Source organism: Glycine max, chromosome 19 (genome assembly GCF_000004515.6).
Source record: "Glycine max cultivar Williams 82 chromosome 19, Glycine_max_v4.0, whole genome shotgun sequence".
NCBI lineage: Eukaryota > Viridiplantae > Streptophyta > Magnoliopsida > Fabales > Fabaceae > Glycine > Glycine max.
Window position 1 is genome coordinate 10,336,139 of NC_038255.2, and position 13,400 is coordinate 10,349,538.

The 13,400-nt window shown below is 35.8% G+C and overlaps 1 protein-coding gene across 2 annotated transcripts; it reads right to left on the reverse strand.

Annotated features, from left to right (window-relative positions):
* Window positions 1-9,283: 9,283 nt before the first annotated feature.
* Window positions 9,284-13,127, reverse strand: LOC100788446 (ribosomal RNA-processing protein 8). Of its 2 annotated transcripts, XM_003553423.5 has the most exons (9): window positions 12,793-13,127; window positions 12,631-12,692; window positions 12,365-12,416; window positions 11,515-11,629; window positions 11,324-11,418; window positions 9,926-10,032; window positions 9,724-9,838; window positions 9,601-9,645; window positions 9,284-9,495 (listed from the first exon to the last, which is right to left on the reverse strand). In XM_003553423.5, the coding sequence occupies exons 1-9, from the start codon at window positions 12,916-12,918 to the stop codon at window positions 9,424-9,426; spliced, it is 789 nt and encodes a 262-aa protein (XP_003553471.1). In that variant the 5' UTR covers window positions 12,919-13,127; the 3' UTR covers window positions 9,284-9,423. The 2 variants fall into 2 exon arrangements, with proteins under 2 accessions (XP_003553471.1, XP_006604017.1); XM_006603954.4 differs by lacking the exon at window positions 9,601-9,645.
* Window positions 13,128-13,400: the final 273 nt, after the last annotated feature.

Here is a 13,400-nt window from a genome sequence, read left to right on the forward strand (position 1 = left end):
GGGACGGACGTATGGGGTGCTAATACCTTCCCCGTGCGTAAATACAATTCCCAAACCTTTCACTTAAAAGTTCGTAGATCGCGTCTTTTCCGGTTTTTCCGACGTTTTCCTCAAATAAACGTTAGTGGCGACTCCGCGCGTATTCCTTTCGTGGAACACGCATCCCGCGAGTCACGCGTCGCCCTCCCGCCGAAGGGTAGGTTGCAACAGATCCTCTCAACTTAGACAATTAAAAGCTACAAAACACAACATATCTAAACTTTTTTTACCATCCCAAAGACAAAAAACCCAAACAAAAGCCCAATAATCTTGATAGGAAATATACACAAAGTTACTCCTCCTTAGTCCATGAATTCAAGCAAAGTGTCATGAAAATCAAAATCATGTTCAGAAACAGTTTTCTCCAAATCTTGAGGTGGTTTCTAAGTTATTCTTACAAGCATATCTTCCCTAGACCAGTTCAATTCATCATCATTGTTAGAAGCATTTACTTCTCTACTAATTGATTGTTCTTATTCATCAACCCATATTAAATAAATCTCTTGGAATTGTCTTCAAAACATAAATAAGCCAATATTTGGTGAACTTGAGAAGCCAACACAAAAGGATCATTTGCGTAACATTATTTATTGAAGTAAACACAAATAAGCCCATATTTGTCTTCTTCACCCTCAAACCAATCACACTTAAACATCATAAACTTGAAGTGACACATCATCTTTCAAGAACCAATATCCTTTTGCCATGTTTCGACTGAGTTGAGTAGTTGACAAATGCTACTACTTTGAAGAATTCTTCCCATCCCTTACATCTAATGTTGGCCAATAAACTGAACTACCAAATCGGGAGCACTTCAATTCAACCTTAAGGTGAACTTTTAAGATACCAAATACCAAACATGGTCTTTCACATTTTTTTAAATAATAAATAAATAAATATAGCATTATGAAAAATGTAGGAGAAGAAACTGAACAAGTTCATATTGTGATGAATTTGTGTGCTTTAGTGATGGAATTTGTGGTAGACATTTGTAGATCAGGGTTAGGACTAGAGGCTTAGGCCGTGCCTTAGGTAGTTGGCAGAGCTCTAGGGAGAGAGGATCGTCATGATTCAGATGATGCTCCCCAGCGGCAAAGGCCTACTGCATCGGCACGCAGGCAACAGGGATGATGGTGCGGACGCTGGTGTGGACATACACCCACCTAGTGCAGATACTGGTGTAGACGTTGGTGTAGATGAGCCTGAGGGATTTCCAGGTGGGCCGCGTGACCCATTAGTGCTTACGGAGTATGCTGACCATGTTGCAGTCAGCGTATGGAATAGAGAGGTATTTATGATTTTCAAGTTAACTTAATTGTTAAGTATATGTTATTATTGAAATGTTTGTTCCTTTAAATTATTATGTTAATAAATTGTATGTTCCTTTATACTTCAATTCAGGAACGTCCAGAATTGAAGTTATTCTCCTATGGGAGGAAGGTGCAGAAATTAGGTAGGCCTGCTCCTCAAATTGAGGGGCTATTTGCTGCCACAGGACTAAGTCCTTTGATCGCGTGTTCGGTAGACACTGGTGATCGGGGACTTATATCCTCGTTTGTGGAGAGGTGGCATAAGCAGACTAGTAGTTTCCATCTTCCCGTGGGGGAGGTTAGCATCACCCTGGATGATGTGGCGTCTCTGCTTCATCTTCCCATAGTTGGCCTTACCTTCCAGCCTCTGCACGTCGAGGAGGCGGTGTTGATGTTGGTTGGGTTATTAGAGGTCTCCGAAGAGGCAACCAGGGCCGAGACAACACATTGTCATGGACCATACGTACGCCTATCTTGGCTATGAGATATATATCAGAGCAGATGTCAGGCCAGACATTGGACAACTACAGCTCGTGCCTATCTTCTTCATCTTCTAGATTGCACTCTTTTTGCTAACAAGAGTGCAACCCAAGTTCATGTTGTCTTCTTAAACGCTCTGCGTGGCCTAAGTCGGAGTGGGAGCTATGCATGGGGCGCTGCTGCCCTAGTGCATATGTACGACCATTTGAATGATGCTTGTATCAGCACCAGTTGACAGCTTGCTGGTTACATCACTCTCTTACAGGTAATTAATATGTTTTTCATAAGTTAATTACAACAATGTTTTAAATAGGGTATTTTAGACGTTCATTTGAAATTTGTATGATTTTCATGTAATCTTTGTAGTGTTGGATATATGAGCACTTTCCGTCAGTTGCGGAGTGCATCGTTGATCCGAACTACGATGAGTTGTCACCACGTGCATGCCGATGGATTGCTACGAAGGCAACTGTGAAGTTCATATCTACAGCGAAGTACAGGCAGCGTCTGGATCGACTCAAGATTCTTGTTGGATGCCTTTTAGGGAGCATCGAGTCATTCGGGAGTTTGATATGATTTCATGCTTTTCCGGTCAGCTCTGTTGGGGGCCCGTTGCCGTCAGACACCGACTAGAGAGGGTCATGCGCCAGTTCGGATACGTCCAGAGTATTCCTGCAAGGCCTGTTGATTCATGGGTGTCATTTGAAGAAATAGACGACGGAAGGATGCACTACTCAGACCATCTTGCGCCAGCAGGTGAGATATGTCTTGTGCCAAGTCAGTGTGCGCCCGAGTACATGGATTGGTTCTTCGTCATTTCTCATCCACTCACGATCACGGCACAACCATCAGATCTGCCGCAAGATCCACCTGCGACGCATGATGCCTCATTTATAGAGCCATATATCCCTCAGGTCCCAGAGCTAGTAGCAACATCGATTCATGCCCGTTCTAATGTGGACGAGCCTAGACATGCAGTGGTAAGTGTTACTATTTGCTTAGTTGTATCAAATGTCATTTATTTCATAAGTTATTACTAATTTGTCTAATTTGTTTGTTTTCTATTTAACAGGAGGCTTGCCATGCGATTCCTGAAAGGTTGGAGCGTCATTTCAACCTAAGGATAGTCACGCCAGGCACAAAGACACATGAGGTCATGGAACAATGCCTCAGGATTGTCAGGGGTGTCACAGAAGACCGCATTGTGTATGTGAGGTCTCGTCGTAGGTGGCGCACGGATCAATTATAGTTTCTTTACACATTTGATATTATCATATTTGGACGATGTATATACTTTTCTTGTATTTGAAAACATTTTTGTTTTTGACTGAACATTTTGTATATTTTAAGTTATTTTGGTTTATAATATTAGTGTTAACGTTTAAATCTTATTTTTAAATTACTTGATTCCAAATTCATTCGAAATTCGTCGAAATAGTATGAATGTGGTTCCAAATTGAAGCAAACAACTAAAAATTAATTTGAAATAATATAATATGGATGTCACACTTAAAATTTATCTTATATTTAAAAATATTAATTAAAAAATTTTATGATAATATTTGTAATTACATTTTTAGTAAGACTATGAAATTTGAAAATATGTATATACAATTATTTGCTTTACATTATTTGACAACTTTTATTACTCATTTACAAAGTTATAAGATAAATTAGTTTACATAAAACAATTAGTTTGATTTTTTTGTTAAAAAAATGATGTTGAAGTAGTATGAGCACAGATTATTTATTTATTTATTATTACTCATAGAAGTAGTATGATCACATATTTTTTTTATTTATTATTTAGTCTCTTTGTTTTTTATTTTTAATTTACGGTCTTTGTTTTTATTTTGTTGATAGATGGGGAGTTATTTTTTTTATTTTATATTTACTCTCTTTGTTTTTTTATCTTTGCATACTTTTTTATTTACCAACAAATTTAAGTTTTGGTCCCACTGTTATCATTTTAATTTAACCAATTTCTTGATTTAGGTAAATCATGAACATAAAATAATCAGCATACGGTTTCATTCTGTAATAGACACGAATTCAAACATTACATTAACTTCAACATAGTGAAAAGAAATAAAATTTGCATGAAATACTACAACTAAGTAATGCTAATTTTGCGACAACGGCACTTCGTCTTCCATTTCTATTGCATGCTTACTAAAAATAGCTAAAATTTCTATTGGCACAAATTTTTTCCGATAGTTAGACTGCACTAACACCTTTAACACATCATCGATGGTTTTTAGTTCAATAATTTTGAATTTGATAATTTTATCTCAATACTCATGGTGGTTTGGCTGTCGAAAAAACAATCGTTTTACCGTTTGTGTTTCATGAATACAATAAGGGGGAATCCCAAGAGGTGCAACTGGCTTGATCAAATCTTTCAGTTCATCCATGGTACATCCGGAAGGAATGTCAAACTTTTTGGGATTTTTTCCTATGAACGAGTAACCAACAAACTCATTTTGGCGTGGCATGTTCCACCTCCCATTGTAATATAGCAGGGCATCATGAGTAGAGGTCATAGTAGCTTCAAGTAAGTTTAATATACCATCTGGTGTTCTACCAATGGTGCATAATAACTCAATCGGACCAACACATGAAAATTGATGATTACACATTAACATTGTGTTAGCATCATCATCATTTTTCAATTGCATACATTGAAAGCGAAATTGGTTACCTGTATCTGTGAATGGCTGCCAGTAGTAAATTTCATCCAAATATTGTTTGTCGGTTAGCTGAAGGGTATTGTATATTATGGTTTTTAACGTTTGAAAATCACAAGCGTTAGGTACTCGAATGGGTACTAGAGTGGAAGCTTGAAAATAAACACCACTGTCATTGTGAACAATGGATCCATTTGAAAAAATAAAATCTAATGTCGAGTTCACAATTGTATGACTGCTTGTTTCTCCCAAGAATGTCATACTTTGTTCTAAGAATTGGGTTAGGAGAGAACATGTGATTTTTTACAGTATTCAGCTGTGTCATATATATAGATGAGTTCAGTATCATTGCTTCAATTTTTTAAAATAAATACATATGTGTGCACATGGTTTTTGTTTTTGTTGTCAACTACACCAATGACATGACATGCTTTATCTTGCATCTGATCAGAATGTGTAGTCAAGTCTTACAATGTCCTGTCATGCTTTATGTTAACACACATGCATTTCACAATATATTGTCCACTCAGACAACGATTTATCATACATGCATACTTTATTTTAGTTGCACCAATTAATTTTTTTGTTAACGCAACAAATATACAAAGACAAATAACTCTAATGTCAAATTCAAATTCATAACGATCAGTCATTAAAAGGTACATGTTCAATCATCATTTATGTCAACATAGTCCCTTTTGAACATCATGAAGCTTTTGTAATGCTGCATTCTACTAATATATGGAGTTTGCCACTGCTTCGTCTGAGGATGACAATTGCTAGGCCATAACAATGCTACAGGCGGTAAAGGACAACGGTCTTTTAAATAAACCTGTTGTACATGCAAAAAAAAAAAAACTCAATCGTCCACAACTGATTGCATAAATATAAAAAAAACACTTTATATCTAGAATGTACCTGCACAAAATGATTGTCATACACGTGACCGATACAAATTATACGATGCACTAAAGAATCTGCTGGTGGTTGACTTCTAAGAGGAAATAATGTCATGCTTTGTTGTTGAGACAAGGATACAAAGATTACATTATACTTTGATGCAATGACATATCCCATGTCGGTTATATCCATCCACTTATCCATAGTCACTTGAATGAAACAAATATAGACGTCAAAATTAATTTTGAAGTTAAGTCTTAAAAATAAAAACATAAATTACATACCTTGGTTAACCCATCAACAAGTAGTGACATCCTTAATTTCTCAAATTTGTCCGTGTCACCAAAAAGCTTGATATAGTCATCTGAGAATTTGCCAAGTTCTTTAAGCAAATGGTTGTGGACCAACGACCAAGAGTCTTCACCCATACCTAATAAACCGGCAACCGACCGATATCCATAGTTTCCATCAGCTTTGACATCAACAATATTATCAATGAAGTCGTGGATAAATGGCTGAAAATGATCCAACATAGGCATGATCCTTCTTGGATTGGGCTGCTCAGAAGATGATGCACTACGTCTCACTGACGAATTGCTATTTTGCACTAAATGAAAAACATCTACATACTCCCAGTAAGATGAATCACACATTGTTGACCTTGGGTTTCTGTTCATTGGTTTCTTTAGTGCACCTTTTGTGTTAACCTTTGCTGGAGGAGGACACATCAAATTTTGATCAAGGTATGCAATTTCCCGAACTTTACTCTTCAGAGTAAACTTACCACAAATATCAAGTTCTTCAAATCTTTTGGATATGGTTTCCATCTCTTCCTTGATGCTCACTTCGGGCTCAGATAACCTTTGGTCTGAAAAACTGAGTCTCCTCCAGAACATATGGAATGAATCTAGTGGGATGCAACCAACAACATATTTAGATAGCTCACATGCACAAGGAAGACCGTGCGTGGTTGTCATGACACAACCACAAGTCGAAGGATTCTAGCCAGCATAATGTACACTCTCAAACTTAGCACCAATTTGATTTAAAGCATACCTTGAAATCATTCCAAGAAGCCTCTTGTATAAGGTTTTTTTAAAGACATGTCCAACGACATGTGTACTTGTTTCAAAGGATACTTTAATTTCAGTGTGCTGCAGCGTCATCATGTTGTTCATGGCATCCCAGACACTGCATAAAGTCTCCATGACTATTCTGTAACACTCTTTTTAAAGCCCAGTGAGCAGATTCAACCCTACATTTCAAATACACAAATAACAATAACATTCCATCAATTCATCAACGTTAATAGAAATAATTGAACATTTTCATACTTGTTTGTTGTTGTGTTTCCTAAGTGCATCGCCTTATTCGTCCAGGCAGCAACAAATTTTTCCTTGTGTGGGATTATTCATGTTTCGTTGACATAGTCAACAAACATTGGCCAAGGTGAACAAGCCATTTCAAACTTCTTCAGGCATTCATCAAACTGCTGCTCCGAAGGACAATCAACCAGACTTCCCCAAGTATCCATGACATACTCCCAAGCATTTTTTGACCAATTAATGATTTACATTTGACCTTGACATTCTTGTTTATGTGAAAGCTACACAACAAATTTGTACACTTAGGAAATACAATTTTCATTACATTCATCAATGCTAGGTCTCTGTCAGTCACAATAAGTCCAGGGAGGGCATCACGTCTTAAAAATATATCTCGAAACCGTTCTAAAGCCCATATCACATTATTAAGACGTTCACCCTCCAGATATGCAAAACCAGCAGAGAATGGCATCCCTGTTGGTGTCACCCCAACAAAATCAAGTAGTGGAAGTCTATACCTGTTTGTTTTGTAGGTACTGTTTATCAAAAACACCAAATTATATGCATTGTCTAACTTCACTGCATCAGGGTGACACCAAAAGATATCACGTACCATGCCTTCATCATTTAATCTATGTCAATGAATATATTGATCCCGTTCAAGAAACTTCATTAGATGTTGCATTTCAGTATCACTTCCTCTAATGGAAGAACGATATGCACTTCTTACATTTTATATTTGTTTGATGGTTGTACAACTATTGACATTGTGCTCCTTCAGAGTTAGCAAGATGTTTCTTGGTTTCACCATTGACTTGGTCATATCAACAATAAGTGTTTTTTCAGCTTTAGTCAATTGGCCAGCATATGGATGTCCAACTAATGACTTGGCCAATTCATGATTATGAATGTCACACATCAACTTCACCATCCAACCTTATCCTCCAACCATTGGTTTGCCATGAAGCTTGAAGGGACACCCACATTTCCTAGTCCCAGTATCTCTTCTAACAAATTCTTTCTTCCTACACCTATACTCGTCACTCCTTTCACAGCCAATTAACACAAACAAAGTCCTTCCTCTACAACCAGTGTTTGTGTCAGACCTTATAATGACCGTCACAAATCTGTTTTCATGAGCAACGGATCGAGCCCAATGCAATACATCATCTCGGCTGTCAAACACCTACAATGCAATCCAGACAATTTTAGTTTTCTACCACACATTCATTTTATTAAATCACTCACAATAAAGAACATTATTACCTGAGAAGTATTGAACGCATCCGAACAATCAATTCACATCACATTCTTGTTCATTTTGATCATTCATATCAACTTCTTCAGACATTATAGTGTCATACATCCATTGATCTTCGTCCATCTTAACAATAAATCATAAATTTCAACACAGACATACAACACCTAACTGCACTATACATATAATACAAAACTCTACATAATAACTCATGATTAGTAATTGCACTATACATATAATACACCTAATCTTTTACTATCAGTCACAATAACTCATCATTAGTAAAATGCAAAAACCCTATATCATTCTACACGTATAAACAATTAAAATGCAAAATGACAATACAAACAAAGTAATAATTAAAAAAAATTAATCTTAAATAAAGGTTACAATTTCAAAATCCGTATAAGCTTATGGATCAAGTTGATTCGTAAGCCTTTTACGGATCAAGTTGATCTGTCAGCCATTTACGGAACAACTTGATCCGTATGCTTAATATCAACATACGAATCAAGTTGATCCGTAAAAGGCTTACGGATCAACTTGATTCATACGATTTATGAACCATCCTCTCACGCACACCCAACACAAACCTCGTATGTCGCCAACGACGAACCAACCACCGCAACAATGAACACCGACATCTTCACCTTCACTGAAGCTAACCAATCGTAAGAAAACGAAGAAAATACGACGAAGCACTGCACACCTGAGAGAAAACGAAGAAGAAGCATTGTGCTAACCTTTTTTTTATAAAAAAAAACAGCTTTTAAGAGAAGACCGCGGAGGGGCAGTTTTGGCATTTTTAAAAAATACTGAGAGCACCTATCACGTGCCGACAAGCAACCAAGACGCTGAGTTTGCTACTTAAAATCCCTTATCCAAACACGTTTAGGTTTATTACTTTTCCTTATGCAATAAAAACATCAAGGATTAATCTTTCTTTTTTTAACATTATTTTACAATTTTTTATTACCTATAAAAAGCTATTCATTTTTAATCTTTGTATTTAAGAAAACGTAGTTTTAATCCCTCACTAAAAACTTATAAACACGAGAAAATAAAACATTATTTTATCATATCAAATGTAAAAATAAAAAATAAATTTTTATAAAGACTAAAAATTGTGATATATTCAAGACGAAAAGCATTTAAACCCGTCCATAATCCAAAGGAAAAAACATATTTAAGTGAAGTCACCCTATCTGATATTCAATAAACGGTCGTAGCAAATTTGTAAACCAAGCAAACTCCCCATACGCACTTAAAATCAAAGAATAATAATGAGGCCGAGAAACCAATTACTACAATAACTTTGATGATTTACTAACCATGCTGATCTAAAAGAAAAAAAAAAAGAAAAATGTTTAACTCTCATCCAGATGACATTGAATACACCAAAAAAGGAAAAAATTATTATAATCTCATCTACGCTTGTACAAACAAGGTTTAAGCATTGGCCATTCAATTTCCTTCCGCTTAGAAATTTGATTTTCCTACGCACAAGAGTAAGCTGAATCAGTAATGATGACCATACACTGCTAATATTAAATAACAAAAGCTAAATGAAATCACATTATTCACTGCAATAAGCAGTACACCTTTTTTGTGAAGAAAAACAAAATAAACATTTTATTTGAGAAGTCCTGCACGGAATAGATATCAGTTAGCACAACCTAATTCCATGTTTATTTGTTGTGGTAACGAAATGAACAAATCCACACCTGTTTTACAGAGCTGAAACCTAGCTCGGAAATAGCATTTGAGAACTTTTTAGGGTCTGCTCCTCCAGTATTTGGATCAAACCTGCTCTTTACTTCTGCTATCAAAAGCCAGCCACTGTTCAAAAACTATACTAAGTCAAATCCTGAGTAGGGAAGCAATGTCCAGCCTGAACAGCTAAAATCCATACGAAAGAAAACAAACCCTGGCTTGAGCAGTCTGTACGATTCTTCGAGGTAACTTTGGTAGTTGGTTCCCATCAATGAAAGACAGAAGATGGCGACGTCAACAGATGAGGAGTCAAGGGGAGTCTGCCAATAATTCACAGCAGGAGTATGTACACTTGTAAGTAATATAACCATGAAATGTTAAAATAAAAAGCTTTAAGACTGTTCTTCCTTATGGGATGCACTTCACATATTTTGGAATTCATGTACATGGAATTTGACACAAGGCAACTGTTAAATAGACATCAAGTGAGCCAGCCCATTAGTTAGGCATTTTTAGTTAGAAGCAGGCCTTAAAGGAAAACTGATAGCAGTTAACCTGCCAAAAACAGAAGCACAGAATTTAAGGGAAGGCAATTAGTTTTGGGTGGGACTGTGGGAGAGACCAAGTTCTTGAGTACTACTTAGGGGAAGACACCATTGTATATCATTCTTGCTCTTTTTGATCCCAGATACCCATTGATCTAGTGTTGGAGGAGGATATTCAACAAAAATTTCCAACTTTCAGTTATATGTTGAACCAATATCTATCAGCAATTTACGAAAAATTTTCATGCTTGAAAGTATCCAAAATTATAATTAGGATAGCAGGAAACAACATAGTTCTTGCCGTTTAGTGTATAATAAAGGAGTCAGCTTGGGCCTGGCTCAATTAAATAACTGAGTCAATATCAAACTTGAGTTTGTTTACTATCTTAAACAAATGAGTTTGATCGAACATTTGAAGAGCCAAGCCAGAATTTTCACAAATGGCTCAGATCATTTACACCCCTATGTAAAACTGTAAATGCAATCCCACTCACAAGAAATATATGTCAGCCTATTATTTGACTAGGAGGAATGAAAGATACAAATCTCAAGCATGACCAGTTGCATTAGTTTTGTAACATGTTACCTGTAATAACAGCATATCATAATCTTTATATTTCATAAATATAATGAGCAGATAACGCTTTTATTTTCCAAATAAACGAAACTACACACTATACGCTCATGTGAAATAAACAGCAACAGAAGGCATAAACTGTCTTTCTACATAAATTGTGATTTATAAAGGAAAGGATGGCAAATAAGATTACTACTGTAGGATGACAAACAAGATTACTACTGTCCAATTGCTATGAAAGTCTACTTCAATGTGCACTACTATTAGCCTTACAATAAGAAAACATACATTTTCCATGTTGCAAGCAATTACATTTGGATAATTGGAGACAAGATCTAGAGAGAAGACTTCATTCTTCACACTTATAGCAATAAGTCATAAATTGTGATTTATAAAGGAAAGGATGACAAATAAGATTACTACTGTCCAATTGCTATGAAAGTCTACTTCAATGTGCACTACTATTAACCTTACAATAAGAAAACATACATTTTCCATGTTGCAAGCAATTACATTTGGATCATTGGAGACAAGATCTAGAGAGAATACTTCATTCTTCACACTTTTAGCAATGAGTGCTTCCCCTAAAATGGAAACATGAAAGCAGTAGCAATGAGCAAAAAGAACTTGGCTATCAGGTAAAAGTTATAATTAACAATAAGATCAGAGTAACTTCTCACCACAACCAAAATCGGCAACAACAAAAGAAAGGCTCTGTTTTTTCAGCCACTTAATAATTACATTAACTGGCTGTTCTGGCCAATTTGACATTTGTGTTTTGTATCCTGTATGATACTAGACAGATAAATGAAAGACAAATTGAGACAAGCCAATAAAAATGAGATATTCAAACCATTACATCTCAATGTTAAGTTGGTGAATGCACTAATATGCCAGAAGAACTGAAACAAGCTTAAAGGATTAGACTAATATAGAAGAGGATATCGAGTTCAGTCACTATTCTATCAACGCAAACAAATATGGCCTGAAAAAATGTTTGTGTGTGAATTTTAAATCCAACTTTTTTTTTGTTAATTCCAAGCCCAATACCCCTCCCTTTTTTTGACCCTACACACACTTCTTGTAATTTATTTACAACATAACACCCTATACCGTTCCTACTAAAACAAAAGGACTGAAGTAGGTCAATGTAATGTCACCAGGCAAAGTTTCAATGATCCTCAAGGAAAGTGAGTGTTATTCACCCATTTTATTTGTATTTTATACTGCAAATGCGGGTCATTAAAATTTCAGGAGTCTACAATTGTTATAAACTTTCAGTTTAATGTTCTTCCATTAATTCAAGTGTATTATACATTTTGAAATAGGGCCTTAGATGCAACATGAAAGTAACAAAATAAGAAGGAAAAAAAAAAAACTTTTCAGTGTATGCAAGTGTAAAAGTACTTGTCAAGGTGATATGCTTGAACATTTTGCCTTAACAAAGGAGCAGCCAGTCTTGGTTCAACGACACGGAAACAATGCCACAATAATTTATCTTTAAAGAATGTCAATCAAAACAGCCCTTACCACATCAAATAGCGAAGGTTCTTCCTTGAAATAATCTAGCGCCTCCTCCCCACTGAAAAGAACCCTTAACTTTTGTCAAGACTCAACAATCAAAATGATACAAAAACACAAATTTATATATAAAAAAAAAAGTAACAAAACCCAAAGCGTTGAAGCAATAACGATTAAAAAGCATAAATGGTCTAAATTTATGGGTCTAAAAGCATTCAAAGTGCAGGAAGCAAACTAAAAAAAGAAAAGAAAAGAAAAAACACAACACAGCATACGTGCAAGTGTAGAGCTTTTCATTAATCATCCTGAAATGCCCACCAGACAACCTTGCTCGCATCTGCGACAAACAAACACCATTCTCATCAAACCTTAAAATAAAATAAAATAAAATAAAATTTAATAAATATATGAATGGTTGGGTTTTTGGGTATGCGTGCCTTTTGAAGAAAGGAAGAGGGTTCCTTCAGCTTTGTGCGCTTAGCACAAGGAGAAGGAAGAACCGGTTGCTCCTCCTTACCACCACGTTTGTTTCTGTGTCTCTTTCGTTTCTTGCTCTCACCCATTGCTACAATTTTGATTGATTTAGTGCTTCAAACCTGAATCGTAACTCTCCTTTTCCTCTTTGACAAACCTGATTTAGTCACCGCTGCTCTCAGACTCAGTGCGTCTCCGGCGACGGCTAGGTCCCTGCTGCGATGAGGGCGTGAGGCTGCTAGGTTTCGTCGTGCTGTGTGTTTGAGTCCGAGAGTTTGAGCTTTGCAGAAGTGCCAAACAGAAAATATTTTGTTTTCTATAAATTTTATTTAAAACTTAAAAAAAAATTATATTCTTTTTATAAATGTTAAAGCTTAAATTTTAAATTTTGATTTTGGATCAGATTTTGATTATTAGAAATTTTTTTAATCTAGATATAAATAAAAAAATAAGTTGGATTAATTTTGATATATTGAATTTTGAAAAGTAATGAATAATCATTAACTATGTATGCAATTAGATGGATGGATTGAATCTCAAAAATTAAAATTCATCTCTAAAATTTTTTGTT